The sequence below is a fragment of the Taeniopygia guttata genome, chromosome 34 (genome assembly GCF_048771995.1).
Source record: "Taeniopygia guttata chromosome 34, bTaeGut7.mat, whole genome shotgun sequence".
NCBI classification, from domain to species: Eukaryota; Metazoa; Chordata; class Aves; order Passeriformes; family Estrildidae; genus Taeniopygia; species Taeniopygia guttata.
The window spans coordinates 1,593,329-1,609,118 of NC_133059.1; the positions used below are offsets into that span (position 1 = coordinate 1,593,329).

At 47.8% G+C, this 15,790-nt stretch overlaps 2 protein-coding genes and 1 long non-coding RNA gene across 3 annotated transcripts in view; all 3 read left to right on the forward strand.

The window, feature by feature from the left end:
* The window catches only part of LOC121468955 (uncharacterized), a 2,238,800-nt gene that overhangs the window by 1,119,538 nt on the left and 1,103,472 nt on the right, over positions 1-15,790 (forward strand). The window lies entirely within an intron of this gene.
* LOC140681339 (uncharacterized) lies at positions 8,932-11,261 on the forward strand. The gene is made up of 3 exons (XR_012052523.1): positions 8,932-9,256; positions 10,837-11,122; positions 11,213-11,261. It is a non-coding gene; the product is annotated as an uncharacterized lncRNA (long non-coding RNA).
* Positions 11,748-14,282, forward strand: LOC140681302 (uncharacterized). Its single transcript, XM_072920863.1, has 4 exons — positions 11,748-11,811; positions 12,527-12,602; positions 13,022-13,108; positions 13,835-14,282. Exons 1-4 carry the CDS (start codon positions 11,748-11,750, stop codon positions 14,280-14,282), a joined length of 675 nt encoding a protein of 224 aa, XP_072776964.1.

A 15,790-nucleotide genomic window follows, 5' to 3' on the forward strand; every position in this document is an offset into this window, starting at 1 on the left:
CTCTTTTCATTACGTTGTCTTTTAATTCAGATATCTGAACCTTTTTCTACTTCTAGTCCCAGTTTTCAGTAGGACAAACATTTTCTTATCTGTGAGTGTATTCAGTGGTGGCCACACAAGTGAAGCCAAGAAGCTGGCAGGTGATAATTTATGAAACTTTGTATAATGGGAAAAATTCAGCATTCAATTTCCATCTCCTTAGAAATCTCTATTTCTTTTTTTTTCTTTTTTGTCTGTTGTGCTCTTTGTGGCTGCTCTGAGTTTAGTGCTTGGAAATGCAATTATATGGATCCAAATTCTTTTGAGAGAGAATAATCTTGTACACAAAGCCAAATAATTTAAACTTTTTAATATTAGAGCAGTTTGACATCCAGGCTTGGGGAGCTGGCAGTGGTTAGTACCTGGCCAGCCTCAGAACAGAGAGTTCATCTGATTTAAGTGAAATTTCATTCATTGGAAACAAAGTAAAATTGCCTCTTATTTGCTCAGCACTAAAAATCCACCTGAAGCTGATTGCCAATACTTGCTGCTGAGTGATGGGATGGCACCATGGGATGTCACTTGCAATGGCACCATGAAATGAGAGAAATATTAAAAAATGGTATTTCCAACCATGTGCAGGCCCTGATGTTCTGCTGTTGGCTTGGTGCTGTCAACAGGGCTGATTTTGATGGTTTTAGAGGCACTAACCTGGGCAGTGAAATGCACCTCATTGCATCTCTGGTCTCTGCAGGTGCCTTTATCTTCCTTCATGCTCCTCAGAACTGAAATCCTGCAAGGACCAAGTCAATCTGAGGCTTTGGGAAGAATCAGTAGTGATAGATTTTGGTGAGATTTGATTCAGGAGATGTAAGTAGTAGCAGAAAGTGCTGTAATCTTCATCTTTGTGCTCTCCTGCATGCTGATGCAGTATGAAGGAGGCAGGGATTCCATAAAGCACCTTCTGTAGTTCCTGTGGGAGAGAAACCAGTGGCAAGTTCTTTAATTTCTTAGAGTTTCAGGCATGTGTCATGTAGCTGTGCTGCACCCCCGGGGGCCAGGCTCTGCCTCTCCTTGCTCCTGTTGGTGCTTCCAAACTGTCCTCTGGGATTTTTATTTGCAAACCACCTCTGACCAGCTTCCACTTTGCTTTAAAAATTCAGCACCACGTTTGTGGCTGAAGAGGTCTCAGAGCTGGGGAGAAGGATTTGAGATGCAATTTGCATCACAGAGTTGTTACAGTGGGGAAAATGTTGCATCCCTCCTGTGTCTGGAGCTGCTAATCTTGTTCTGAACATTGAAAACCTCTTCAGCTTCCCTCATTGAACCTAAATTTGATTACTGCTTTGATTTCACACCTCTTTCATGCAGGCTTTTCCTCTCTCCTTGGCTGGAATTGTCAGGCCTGAGAAGAGAAATTTTGTCGAGCCTTGGGACAGTTCCCATCCTCTATCCCGGCTCCCAATGCTGCTTGTAATGATCTTGGGAACCTGAGCATGAGGGAAACTGGGAGGAGTTTAGTGAGAGGCAAAGTAAGGCACAGAGGTGACAGTAAAAGTGCAGAGTCTGGGTTACCAGAGTCTGCTGTGTTGTGGGGATCTGGGCCATGCAAAGTCATGTTTTCCTCTGTGAATGGCCGATTCCTTCTGTATCTCCTCCTGAAATTCCTGTGCACCTGGGCTGGTGCTGGAAGTGCAGCCACACAAAGTCCCCACAGAGCTGTGTGGGACCCCGTGGGAATCATTTATTTGCTGCTTTTGATGAAAAGCTGTGACATGAACCTCAGTGTCAGGGAGGTGAGACGTTAATGCTGCTGCTGTCAGACAGTGCCCACACACCGTGTCTGGAGGCAGCTCAGGAGAAGATGAAGAAAAACCAGGATTAAAACCCATGTGCTACTGAACTCTATCAGAAACAGCTTGGAGTGAAGTCTGTGCAGTGACTGGGGAGGGCTGGATAAAGGGGCCAGCTCTGAGAAGTCTGTGGTACAGCAGCGATGTCCTAATACTGATCTTTGCACAGAGATGAAAAAGTCTCAGTTTGCATAGCCTGAATGTCTGGGTCTGGAAATTCTGCGTTGCACAAGCTGTGCTGAGCTCATCTGGCTCTGAAATACCATGTCTGCACCTTAGCCAGGATCAGCATCAGAGTTTTGAAGAGATGAATAAAAATCAGTCATAACCCAGAAGCACACCTCAGCAATACACATCTCTGTCAGGTGAGGAGGCCAAAAGCTTTCGTTATTGTTCTTGGAGAATGAATTCAGCAATTTAAAAATTCCCTTTCTTGGCATTAAAATACTCTAGTTTCAGCTCTGCCCCCGATTATCAATGTCAAGTGTTCCTCTGGGTGGTTGGGGATGGGTTCTCCCCCTGCAGCTCTCTGCAGGTTGGGGCTAATTAGAGATGTTCTGTCAGGTTCAGATGTTTTGGTGCAGGGAGTGCAGAACAGGGATGACAAGCGCTGACATTTGCTGTGCAAGAAAGTCCAAGGGACAAATTTGTGCCAATGAACGTCACACCTTTAACTAGGAGGATCAGTTTGTGTTGTGCATGTCCCAGAGTCTGGTGACAGAGGGGGCTTCCAAAGGAAATCTCGGTCCATGTAGGACCGAGGCCCCTGTGCTGAGGCTGCCTCCAGGCTGGTCCAGCCCCTCAGGGTGCCCAGGAACAGGGGCTGCCCACAGCCCAGTGCACCTCGCTGGCCCTGGTGTTAGCGTTCCGGAACACACATAATCACAGCATTTGGTTATATGCAGGTGCTTTTACTAAGAGCTCTGGGAGTCAGGGGTACAGACCCAAATCTGACTCTGACATGGCTTTCGAGCTGAACGTATTTTATATTCTATCGTTGTATAATTTACACATTAATTATTAAACATATATTGTTCTATTATATACATTGACATGAGTTTCTCATGATCTTTCTTAGGGCCCTGACCACAGTTTCTCATGTTTATTCTTATGATTAAACAGTAATTATATTTAATTACTAAACAATCATCATATCTAAGAATTATATAATTTATCATCTACTAGCTACACAGGTGCAGTTCTAGCAAGTACAAGTTCTTCATGTGCTTAGGGTACTTATTTTTCCAGGGCCTACTAAGCTTATTTTTCCTGTTAACCCTAAATCCCTATGATTTTAAAACCCTTTTACTATCACTGGGGCTACCCAGGCAAGAGCCATGGATGAGGCTGTGCAGGACCACGCAGGCTCAGCCCTGCTCCAACATGGGATCCCACGGGACCGGGCACGCTGGGATTTGCCCCTGCAGCTCCCCAGTGTGTCCAGAGAGACTGCAAGGAGACAGTGACCTCTGTCAGTGGGACCCCTCTGTGCAGGTACCCCCACTCCTGGGGTGGCTGTGCCAGCTCCCCCATGAACCTCCCGCCCTGGGAACCTGGAGCAAGCGGAAACCACAACTTTGCCAATACTGCCTGTGCCTGAAGCAAATGGAAAGAGAACTGGAGTGTGAAAAATCAGGGTTGTTTATTTACAGAAGAACAGCAACGAAAACACAGAACACATTGACTTTTGTAAGAATATTTGTAATAACAACAATTTATTGAACGTATATACATAAGAACATATCTAACAACAATATTTGAAACGTATTTACAGAAGACCAAACATAGCACTAAAACCTATATCCTAAAGCGAACAACAAACTCTAAAACTATGTACAAAAGGGTGCCGTCTCTGCCCGGGATCTCCATCAGTCCTGGAAGAAAAGCAGGTGCCATGGTCACTCCAGTCAGGCACAGAGGGCTCTTCCGTGTGTCCCCAGGCTGGCACAGTGGGACCCTGCTGCCAGAGCTGAGGCTGGCTGGGTCTGGGGGCTGGGCCCCAGGCACTGGGATGGGGCTTGTGTGGCCGGAGCAGGGACCACCCAGCCCAGCCCCAGCCTGGCTGCAGGGAACCCACTCGTCCTGTGGGGACCACGTACCTGTCGCTGCTGGCATCGGTCTTCATCCCAGGACCATGGCCTCCTCTTCATCTTTTTCATCAATTTCCATGTCCTCGGTGCACTCTTCCATTTCCACGTCCATCTCCTCTTCCACATCCACCTCCATCTCTTCCTCTCCAGTATGTTCTCCATCCACTTCCATCTTCTCCTCTGTATCAATTTGTGTGTTCACCTCCATCTCTTCCTCTCTGTCTGCGACAGCCTGCAGAGGTAGCAAAACCTCAGAGTGGGGTCCCTGTCCCACCCCATCCCCCCAGAACTCCAGCCCACCCGGGCAGCTGGGGGGATCCCCCTGCATGGGATGGCACCGTACCTTTCTCAGGACAAAGGTGATCATCCTGCAGGGATGGATGACACAATCCAGGCCTTCAGCAGCTATCGAAACTGATGATGGGGGTATCCGGGGGCAGGAGCAAGAAGGGTGGCAGGAGCGGGCAGGAGCAGCGTGCAGGGCGTGCTGACCCCAGGGCCAACAGTTGTGTTGTGCTGCTTGCTGGCTGCTGGCAGTTCCAGGTGGGACATGGATTGTGACGTGACACTTGAGCTAGAGAGCCTTTGGTTCCATGCTTAGCAACGTTCCCCCAGACCATGGTGCTCAGAGCCCTGTTCCCAAGGATGGGGCATCCACAGCCTGGGCCAGTGCCTCAGCAGCCTCAGTGGGAAAGAGCAGCTTCCTGAGATCCAACCTCAATCAGCCTCCTGCAGCTGAAAGCCATCGCCCCTTGTGCTGTTGCCACAGGCCCTGTTGAACACTCTGAACACTCTGTCCCAGCCTTTCTTGTGGGACCCTTGCAGTCCTGCATCAGGAACTGAGCGATGGAAGCTTTAGGCCCAGGTTTGCCTCTAAATGTACAAAATTAATAACAGTGGAGGGGAAGATGGTGGGACACTGGTTCTGCTCTAACTGGTGAATATTTTCTTTTTTTTTTTTCTTCTTTTCTCTCATGCTGATGCAGGTTGAAATGAAGCTTGGCACAATATCCCTTTTCTTCTCCATTTGTGAAACACGGAACACAGTCTGGGCAAGCTGATGTTGCAGAGGAAAATCTGCAAATGTACTGGTTATCCTGAGCCTGGAGGATGAAGTTAAAGCCAGCCAAAAGCAATTTCTGCAAAGTCAAGCCTGGTGTACATTTTCTTGAGTTTGGCTATGCCAAGTTCACCTCTCACTTATAAAAAAGGAAACAAAAAACTCAAACAAAAACAGACAAAAACCCAAACAAACAAACCCACACAAACCAAAGAAAATACATTAAAAAACCCAAATAAAACCAAAGGGAATGAGGAGTTAGTATTAGTTGTGAGGATATCACAGCAGGCAAATGGCTGCTTCCCACCATAAAAAGCCACAGAAAACAGCTGCTCCAAAATATACCCAACAGGAGAACCATAAAAGTGATACATAGCAACTTTGGGGGCAGCTCCCCATTCAGGTGAAGGATGAGCACACAGTGGTACAGCTCCAGCATTCCCCACCCTCCAGGCTGCTCTTTGCTCCTGATGAAAGACCCTTGCAGGACTGTGGCCCCTCTCAGTGCATTATAAATCATTCCCACAGCTCTCAGTTGAGCCACAGGCATTTCCAGAGCGAGATCCAGGCACAATCCTACTGCCTGCTGAGCCTCTCTGGGAGATCCTGAGCATCTTCCTGCCTAGAGCCACAGAAGAGCTCAGGCTCTCCCTGACTGGGTTTTCAGGGGAGGTTTCCATATCCCTGTGAGATGTGTTCACCCCTCAACACATCTGATTTTATGTACAATGATGTGTTTGGGTTCCTTCCCTTCTCCTGTGTGCCAGTGCGAAGTCACCCATGTGAATGGAGGGTATTGTGAGCAGGAAAATGCATTCCTGGGCTGCTTTATTGCTTCACTGTCACTCAGCTGAACAGGGTCCTTATCTTAGAGGGACTTACAAGAATGGGTAGGAATTTTGGCTCTGAGAGGAGCAGAAAGCACATTTTCTGCACCACATTCCCAACATATGCTGTTTCCCTGGCAAAACAGTGACTGTCATTCATGTTCCTGGGAAGACTGTAAAGAGCCATTCAGAGATGACAGGTCCACCTGGCCTTTGGCTTTGTGTACCTCATTTCACATGTCCAGTTTCAAGGGCCATGAAAAGAAGCCACCTTTTGCCCGGGCAGTGCTGATCCCTCCTGCTGATGCCCTCCCTCAGCGTGGGAGGAATGCAGAGCTGGTCTCAGAGAACCACAGGGCTTGAGGGTTCCTGTGTCATTGCCGTGTGTTGGTAACCATGATTGAACCACCTAGTTCTTGTCTCCTATTTATTGAACTCTGGTTGGTTTCTGGAATTGGTGAAGGATGTGGAGCTGCTGGAGCCACCCCAGGGAGACCTTTGAGCTCCTTCCAATGCCTGAAGGTGCTTGAGGAGACCTGGAGAGGGACTTTGGAAAAGGCTCTGGAGGGAGAGAACAAGGGGGAATGGGTTCAGCCTGACAAAGGACAGGTTTAGAAGGAGAGTGGGAAGAAATTCTTTTCTGTGAGATTGGAAAGACCCTGGAACAGACTGACCAGAGAAGCTGTGGCAGCTCCATGCCTGGAGGTGTTCCAGACCAATTGGACAGGGCTTGGAGCAACCTGGCATAGTGGAAGGCAGGGGGCATGGAATGAGATGGTCATGAGTTCCTTCCTAAGCCAAACCATGCTAGGATTCTATGAGTGGGCTGCTGAACTTGGCCAAAAGAAGAGCTACATTGCCGAGGTGAAGTGAGAAGGGGGATTAGAGCCACCTGTGTTTGCCCTTTAAATCCCTTCCAACATCAATTCTGGGCTCTGTCTCTGGGTATGGGCACAAAGGAGCCTTTGTTGTTCTTCAGTGGGGCTGAAATCTAAATCTCAGCGAGTGCAGCTCAGAGGGTGACACGTGCTGCCGCTGGGGCCACTGTGTGGACTTGTTTTCAGAAAAATGGGAGATGCAGAGGAGAGAGAGGTTCCTGGATACAGTAACTCTACCTACACCTGGAACTGAGGCATCTGCCCAGGGATTTCATATTGACCGACTGGGAAGGAAATCGAATCAGGGCTTGCTAATTTTCATGAAGTCAAACACCTGGGATTCACTTCAGACTTGCATTTCCCTGGAAGAATTCAACACAAGCGCTGTATATTTATACACAGGCACTGGACTTTTCTGTTGTTTGATGAGACTACAATTTGTCTTCCTCTTGTGGTTCCTGCAATCCTTCCTCTCCTGAGGTTTGCAGTTGAATTACCAACCTCTACCCCAGGAATATTCATCTGTCATAGTTTGGATATTGTTGTTCTTCAAAGGAAAGCAAACAATGAGAGTTTAAGCCAGGCCTCTTCCCAGGCAGATTTGATTGGAACCAAGTCCTGCCTCAGATCCAATCTCATCTCCATTGTTGTGTACGTCTATTAATTTTCCCATCATTGCTTTTCCATTTCTTATTACTACGCAGCTCAGTCTTGAACAACATCATTCAGAACTACACAGAAGTCACATACTGCTGCTTCCCTATTCCTATCTGCTTGTTACCTAATCCCACCCAGCTCTCAATTGAACATCTGCTTTTACCTGGGCTGACAAGTGTGTTTTTTAGCTGAAAATACTGCAAATCAGGGATGCAGAATTTCTCCTTACTCTGTGAATCTGATCAGGGTCCTTCCAATGTGTCACTGAACATGTGAATTCTCCCTTTCTCCCAACAACCCCCAGTGCTGGTTTTGGCTAAGATAAATCAGACAGTGCTGTTTGGAGTCACTCCCCACCTGCTTTTCCATCTCATGCAGTGGCTGGGGTAGGATGGCTGGTTGGGTTTTGCAGACATTGCACTGCACCTTCCCCTGCTGGTGCCCAGCCTGGATCAGGGCAGGCTGGATGCCACATGGGATCCATCCTTTGCCATGCCATGCGATCCTCCATGCAGTAGGGATAACAAGGCCAGCACTGGGGAACCCCAGGTGCTGCAGCAGTGATATTTCTGGGAGAAACACGGAGCTGTGCATGGCCAGCTTGAAGTCTGCAGTGGTGTGAGCACCAGGCCTGCCATGCTGAGCCCAGGGCCACAAGCAGTGCTCACCCTGGCTGGGACACTGAGTCAAGGAGCTTTGCAAGAATTGTTTAGCTTGGAAAAGCTCTCAAAGTTCATGGAGTCCAGCCCTCCCCGCAGCAGTGCCAAGCTCACCACTGAACCATGTCCCGAGGTGCCACATCCACACCTCCTTTAAATGCCTCCAGAGATGGTGACTCCAGTGCCCTGGGCAGTCTGTGCCACTGCTGGACTGCTCTTTGGTGAGGAAATTTTCCTAATATCCAATCTAAGCTTCCACTGGTGCAACTTGAGGCTGTTTCCTCTTGTCCGGTTGGTTGTTACCTGGGAGAAGACACTGCACACACACACACACACACAGAGAGGGACAGATGGGCACAAGGCATGGGAATTCCCTTTGACTCCTCAAGCACAAACCTATGGGGATGGTCCTTTTTTTTGCACAGCAGATAAAAACTGAAGCAGTGAGCTGTATCATAACCAGGGAGATGGGGTAGAAAGATGCTTTGAAAGGGGGTAAAACTTGCTGCCAGGCTTTCCTCCATGAGCAAGTCCAATTTCTTTCCCTCTTTTTATATTTGTTTTTTCTTTTGGTTCTGTGTTATTCTTCCGTGGGCAGGAGGCTGCAGGCATTTCAATTTTTTTCAAGTTCTTGTTACAAAAAGGGCCCAAAATATGTTGTCTTCTCAGAGGCAGTAAACAGCAAGTGCACAGTGCAGCTTCTCTAAGCCTCTCTTCTCCTGTCTCAGGGAGAAAGGAGTTCTCCAAGCCCTAGAGCCTGAGTCACTCACTGTGTGAGCATGAATTAACCAGGAATGTTCGAGTATTATTCCTGAATAATTCATGAACCTGAATTAATCATGCATTTTCATGAATTATTCATTAATAATTCATGGAAATGCAAGGTTTATTCATGCTCCAAAAAACCTAAGGCTTTTCCCCTTCTCTTCTGCTTTCTCTCCCTGTAAGAAACAGACCTGAAACAAGCTAAGGAAAAAAATAATATATGTATATGGGAAAAGAACAGGAATAATAATGCTGAAACAAAACAACCAGGACAAAAGAATGCAAAAGCTCTTTCTTTCCTTTGCAGTGGGGACAGCAGGTGGGAGCTTTCCAAGCCAGACAAAGGAGACCTGACAAGGACCTGTGGTGAAGGGACAAGCACAAGGCAAGGAAGTGTCCGGTCACCTCCTCTGCTGGAACAGGCAGCAGAGACCTGGAGAGACAGGAGACATCTTGCAAGACTCAACACCTGGAGCAGTGCTAACCAGGCAAGGAGCAGCTCTGTTGCTATCAGGATTGTGATCTCTCTTTTTTCTCTCTCTGTTTTTGTGTTTGTGTAGTTTTGTTGCTTTCCTAAGGGTAAATGAACAACTGGTTTGGGGAAGGAAGATCACTGTGTTTTCTTTAAATGTTAAAAGAAAATTCCCCAGAGAGCTGTTTGGGCTGGGATTGTTTGCTGTCTGGAATGTGAGCTCTGTTTCTGAGAGGGAGAGGGCTCAGCTATGCATTTATCCCAGTTTCTGCTCTGTAGCCTTCCCTGCGTTAGGGAGAGGGCTGGGGGCAGCTGCCTGTTTCGGGGAAGGATGTAGGGAGACAGGCACACAGATCATTTGTATATGGTGCTTCCTGATAAAAAAAAATCAATGCCAGGGTGTGTATCAGTCAGGAGAAAAGGGCTGGAGAAAACCAGGTGTGAGACTGTGCCAGCAGGGCAGACTGACAGGTCTGGGGAGAGTTACAGTTCCTGCAGGGAGCTTTGCTGCAACTGATGGTGGCTGAGATAGGGAAAGAGAAAGTTCTCCAGGGTGAACTTGAACCTTCCAAGTGAGAGGAATCAAATCCAGGCAGGACTTTAATGGGGGTGTGGAGAGAAAACAAGAAACTGGAATAAATTGGGTCCTAGCTGCCCTTTCTGCCAGCTCCAACTCTCCTCTGCCTACCCCAGCTTCCTCCCATTTTCTTTGGACACTGTGGCCATTCTTCACTGGCCACAGCACATGGGCCCAGCCTTGTCCCCAGAACTCTTCTGCCAAATGCTGCTGCCGAGCAGAGCAGGCAGGACTGGGGTGATGCTGCCTGGGCCCTTAGGAGCTGGGAAGAAACTGCTCCTGAGCTCAGCAGCCCTCGGCTCCTCAGCTGCTCCTCTGGCATGGGAGATTTTGGAAATCACCACCAGCCTGGCTCTCCAGTTTTTCCGATGGTTGAAGTCTGCAGCTCCAGGGCAGAAAGGGAAAGCTCAGTGGGCAGAGCCGTGGGCCAGGACTTAGGATCCAGCTCCTTGCAGCTTTGTTGCTTGACTGCCTTAGACATATCTATCACTGGTCTGTGCCTCAGTTTCCCCATGGGTGAAATGAAGGGAATTTTCTGTTCTCCTTATCAAAGCATTTTGATGTTTACTGGGGGAAATAATTGTGGAGGCAAGGGAACAATCATTTCCTGGAATACCCCTGGGTCTTTTTGAGTCTCTTCTCTGCACTGCCTTGATATCACACAGACACAGCCCTGCACTGGAGCAAACTGCTGGAGATCCACTGAAGTCATTTGAGCTGTGATGGCTCACAGGGGCAGAGGAGCCAGCCTGTGTCTGCTCAGTGGCTTGTTCAGCATCTGCTCAAAGTGTCAGCTGTGAGGGCTGGCCCTGCCTGATCCCAGGTGAGACCTGCCATGGCTGTCACTGCGAAGGACACTTGGATGCACTGAAGGCATGTGGTGCTGTGCTCAGTCAGACCCGAGACAGCCTCCTAGCAAAGGGCTTTAGGACAAGGCAAGCTCAGAAAGGTGGGAATGGGAACAGAGAAATGAAATAACTGGTAGAGAAAATGTAAGGCCAAGTATTTTATATCTGCAGGTTGTGCTGGCCTGGGTAAAGCACATCTTGTGAACACTCCCACCCACAGGAGAGCCCAGACCCCTGTGGTGACATTGCCACACTGTCCCTCTGCTCCAGGTGGGCAGCCCTGATGTCAGCCAAGCTCTACGTGCTCATCACTGGCCCGACGGCAGCCGGGTTATCGACATCGAGAACATCAAGGAGCCCCGCAAGCCCTTCCACCTCTGCACTGTGGGGGAGCAGGTCCTGGCCCGCTGCCCTGGATTCAGTGGGCTGTACTGGGGTGTGGTGGAAGGCATAAGTGGTAAGTGACACCCCCCTGGCCTGGGTTTGCAATTTGGGGCTGCTCAGGAGCAGAAGGAGTTTAGTACTGAAAGATCTTCTCTTCCTACAGAGCACAAAGGTATTTTGGAGAAGAAGCTGCTGGAAGATCGACAGTTCCTGGAGAAGTTAAGTGAGTAAGGGCTTTTGAAAATTGCACCTTTCAACTTCCATGGAGCTTTTTGGGTGGGAGGATGCTGAGCAGGTTGTAGTCCCATCATAAATTTCACATCATTGCAATCAGTGTACAAAGCACTGAGTGGGAGTGGAAGACAGACACGCTGCTGTCCCATTGCTCATCCTGAGTATCTCCCTTCCTTTCAGAAGAAGAACCAGCTGTCCACAGCAGGATGCCATCCCCACCAAAAAAATCCAGGAAAACCTTTCCAAAATGGACCTCAGGGAATGCATCCAGGAAATACCCCAGTGACAGGAACTCTCCTGCAAAGCCACTGCTGAGGGTGGCTGAGGCCAGCCTGCCCCGTGATGCCAGCAGCTCCTCCATCAAGGACAGGCGTGTCCTGGGAAGCGTGGCAGGGAGTCCCTGCTCACTGGCAGCTCCCCCCCACCCAGCCAGTGCCTTCACAGCTCCATCCACCTTCATCACCATGGCCATGCCAGGGCCAGGGACTTCCCAGAGTGAAGAGGACAGGGCTGGCCCAGCTGCCAGAGGTAACCTTGGGTTCTGGCTCTGCTGCCTGGTCCTGAGTGACAGGGTGGGATGGGGACTTGCAGAGCAGTCAGAAAACCTCTGCTTTGCTCCAGGGCTGTATGGGTTTGTCTCAGGGCTACAGAGGTTAGAGATGGCATTTCCTGGTCCTTTCCACCTGGGAGATCTGTTCCAGGAGGGCTGTCTAAAGGGAGATGCCTGTATGTAGTGTATGGTCTCTGCTCTGTCAGGCACCAGCTGTTTCCTGGGCTAGCAGTTCTCTCCCCGCAAGCCAAAAGACAATCTGAATGAATGAATGCCTGAATAACTGAAATTCCCAAAAGCCCTGTGTCTCCATTAGTCAAACCTTCTCAGATTTGCCTATTTCCCTATTTTTCCACCCACTACTGCACCCATTAAATGCACTTATGAAAATGTGCTAGTGTCTTATTTACCTGCTGACTAACAGCAGCATCCAGAGATGATTTGGCTCTACTTGCCTTGCCCCCACCATATCATTTGCACTTAGAACAGAAGCCCTTGAGATGCCACTTTTTTCTAATAACAAATCTCCATTGATCAGTCCTGGAAAGCCTGTCTGGATCACTGCTATGCAAATGGAATAAGGTGTTGCCATGCAATCTAGCAGGGGTGCTTAGATAATATGTTCTGGAGACAGAGGGGTTCAGGACCTTTCCAACAGCTGATTTTTCAGCTTGTCTCTCACCCTTGCTGCAGATTATGTTGCCCTTCCAATGAAGAGGAAGCCAGATGGCATTTTGTCCCCGTGCCAACAGCAGATCTGTCTGAACAGGTAACACCTGAAAGCACAATAAAGAGCCTGAATGTTTCACACCACACATATTGATTTCTGTCCACACTGTCTCCATTCTCTGGCAGTGCTTGCTTTGAGCAGATGCTCATGGAGGTTAAACCCAAAGCACAGAAGATAACAGAAGTTTGTGTGGGCACACACAGCAAGAAATGAGCCTGTGCTCTGATTCCATGGCGGGTCAGTGGGAGGTCCCCCATATCTGTGTGCCAGGGGGATGCAGAGGAGTTTGTGCACATTGAGAACCCTTCATGTTCCCTCTCAGTCTGTTTCATTCTTGTTGCAAATGAAACCAGAATTGACTTTGCTTTGAATTCCAGATAATTCTCCTCAGGAATGAATTTGAATGTGAGCACAAAGCTGTTTGTGGCAGTGCTGTTTAACTTGCTTGTTTCTTCCAGCCGTGAGGAGCGCAAGATTGATGCTTTGCAAGAGATGGATGGCTTTGAAAGGGCTCACAAAAATGTCAGTCCTGGTGAGATGGAAAGGTAATTAGCAAAAGAAGGCACTTGTTCCTAACTGTGTTCTCCTTCTCGCTACAAAAGTGAGCAGTGAGATCACAGATGGGTGACAAAGTGGGGCAATTTTAAACTCCAAAGTTGCTGAGTCTCTTTACAATCAAGCCAGGTGTTTCTGATTGTAGGGCTTAGATTTAGAGATGCAAGAAGGCTCTAAAACAGTGCAGAAACTACAAAGCTCTTGCCTATAACAATCAAAACATGGTTGTGTGTTCCTTGTCTTATTGCTCATTACTTTGATGACCAGTATCCAGTGATAAAATGATGCTAGGGACGTTTTTCTTGCCAAGAAATGGGTGCCAAAAAAATTCAAGTTATGGTTCTTGCATTGTCATTTCCCACAAGTCTGTTGTTTAATACCACAAATATATGTGTCCTGGGACTTGCAAGACAGGCTTTATGTCTTTCCTTACAAATAAGAAGAAAACTGAGCATCAAAGTCTCCATGTATGCATGCCAAGGGGGAGTTGAGGGTTAAACTGAACATTCCTGAGAACTGAAAAGTCCAGATCATGTCACTTTTCTCTCCTGCCTTACTCCTCACCCAGGAATAGCTGGAAGGGCTGATAGTCTGTCAGAGGAGTTGTCCTGCCCTGCTGGCAGAAGGCATCTAATCACTGCTTGGGTGGAGGAGTGACATCCAGAGTGAGGACATGGTGTCTTCTTGCCTTTGCACAAGCGACTTTAATTTTTCAGGGTGGAGAAGATGGAGCAGCTGGAAAGGATGGTGTTGGACCTCCAACAGGACGTCCTCTCTCTGAAGAAGAAGGTGCAGAGGCTGGAATCCCTGTCCTTCCAGGAGGAGCCCCACCGACAGCCGTGTGAGGTGGTGGAGCTCTTCAACGGCTACACCAAGGAGCAGCTCAAAGAGACCATCAGGTTTGACCAGAAAATCAGCACAGCCTGCAAGACTCTGCTCTACAAACTCTTCACCTCCGACTACATCCAGAGCCACTCCATCACAGGGCGCAGGGGCAAACCCTTCCGGGAGGCCAAGCCCATGATGGACGAACGCTGCATCAAAATCATCCGGGTGCTGCTGAAGCAGAAGTTTGGGGATCACCTCAGTGACACCGTGATCACAGAGAAGATCCAGAATGTGCAGAAAGCCCTGAGGCAGAAGTTTAGGACAGAATGTCTCTGAGGAGTGGAGAATTTGGTGTCTCCTCCTGCCATTCCGTGTGTGTCCCTGAGCAGCCTTCCCAGGAGAGATGAGCCGAGCAGCTGCTGCTCAGTAGATTTCCCCCAGGGAGCCAGCCCAAGTAAACCACGTGCTGAACACAGCTCAAACACTGCCAAACCTCTGCCTCCATTAACTGAGCAGGAACTGGGCCCAGCTTGGCTCGGTTTTTGCACTCTACAAGTTCCTTCCCATCCAGTCTGTGTGAGAACCTCACTGTGGGTGCATGGAATCACCTCTACAACTCTGATGGTGCTCAAAGGCTTCAGGGCTCCATTTGAGTCCAAGAATGGGTCAGAAAGGTAGCCTTGTTCCACACTGCAGAAATGTTGGCTTTGGGATGGGGAATCCAGCTGCAGACAGCCTGTGTCACCCAATGTGGCTTCTCTCTCTCTGCCTCTGGTTGTCTCATTCTGCCTGTGGGACAATATTTACTCTTTCCTCACAGTGAATGTTTTATTTCCATCACTAAAGAAAGGCAGACTCATTAAAATGACACCTTAAAACATGCAGAAAAAGATATCTTGATTTTTTTCTGCCTATTTGAATGTAGCTAAAAGGAGGAGTTGTCTTCCCTAACAAAAGCCTGCTGAACAAGAGAAAGGGTCACCCATGAAAGTTACATTAATTTTCCTTTCTAGATCAGATTATTTCCATACAAGAAAAATCCCCTACATTTTTATGACACAAGAGTGAGGGATGGAGGACAAAATATGGCCCAACTTTGCTTCAAAGACACACATATTGTGGACACTGTCAGTGTTATTTAAATACAGTATTTTTATCCTAGATAAGAAATGCCGAGTACAACCAGACACTTTGCTGAGGGACTACAGAGAAGGTCTAGAAAGACACATCTTTTCCTAAATAATTCAGAGCTGGAGTGTGGGTGGGTTAAAATTGTTCTAAGCATGAAAAGAATGAGATGCTGACACCAGTCCAGCACTTAACAGAAGTGTTGCAAAATACCAAACATTCCCTTTTACAGAGGCTTCTCTGACAAGGAATTGGTTTTCTCAGCTTAATTTTTAAATTATTCAGGAAAAGAAATGCCAGTGGGTTTGCATTAATCAAAACATTTGGTTTAATTTATATGTTTTGTTTTGTTTTCAAGTATTTAATTTCTTCACAGTTACATGAGAATAAATAATGCAAAATAAATGTATTGGAGAAACAAGGAGCTGTTTTGAAAGGGGGGGGGTGGGAAAAGAAAGGTGTTATTCTCAGAATTTTCCTCCCCCTTCAGCCTTTATTTTTGAGCTCATCCATTAAAGTGGAGTTAATGCTGTGATGTATTTTGATTTTGGAGGGAGATAGGCTTGCCAATGTTTCTAGCACTATTTTCATCAGATGTCTTTAACAGTCATGTTAAATTGCAGAAGTAACAACTAAAGATATTCCTTTTGTTTTCCCAATGCAATGCTTTTCCTAACTATTGTGCAAACACATTGGTGATGATTTCTGCTTTGTAG

Coding starts and splice junctions, on each gene's coding strand:
- LOC140681302 (XM_072920863.1), top strand. CDS start 11,748: ATGGCCATGCCAGGGCCAGGGACTTCCCAGAGTGAAGAGGACAGGGCT. Junction 11,812..12,526: donor GGCTGGCCCAGCTGCCAGAG/GTAACCTTGGGT, acceptor CCCTTGCTGCAG/ATTATGTTGCCCTTCCAATG. Junction 12,603..13,021: donor CAGCAGATCTGTCTGAACAG/GTAACACCTGAA, acceptor TGTTTCTTCCAG/CCGTGAGGAGCGCAAGATTG.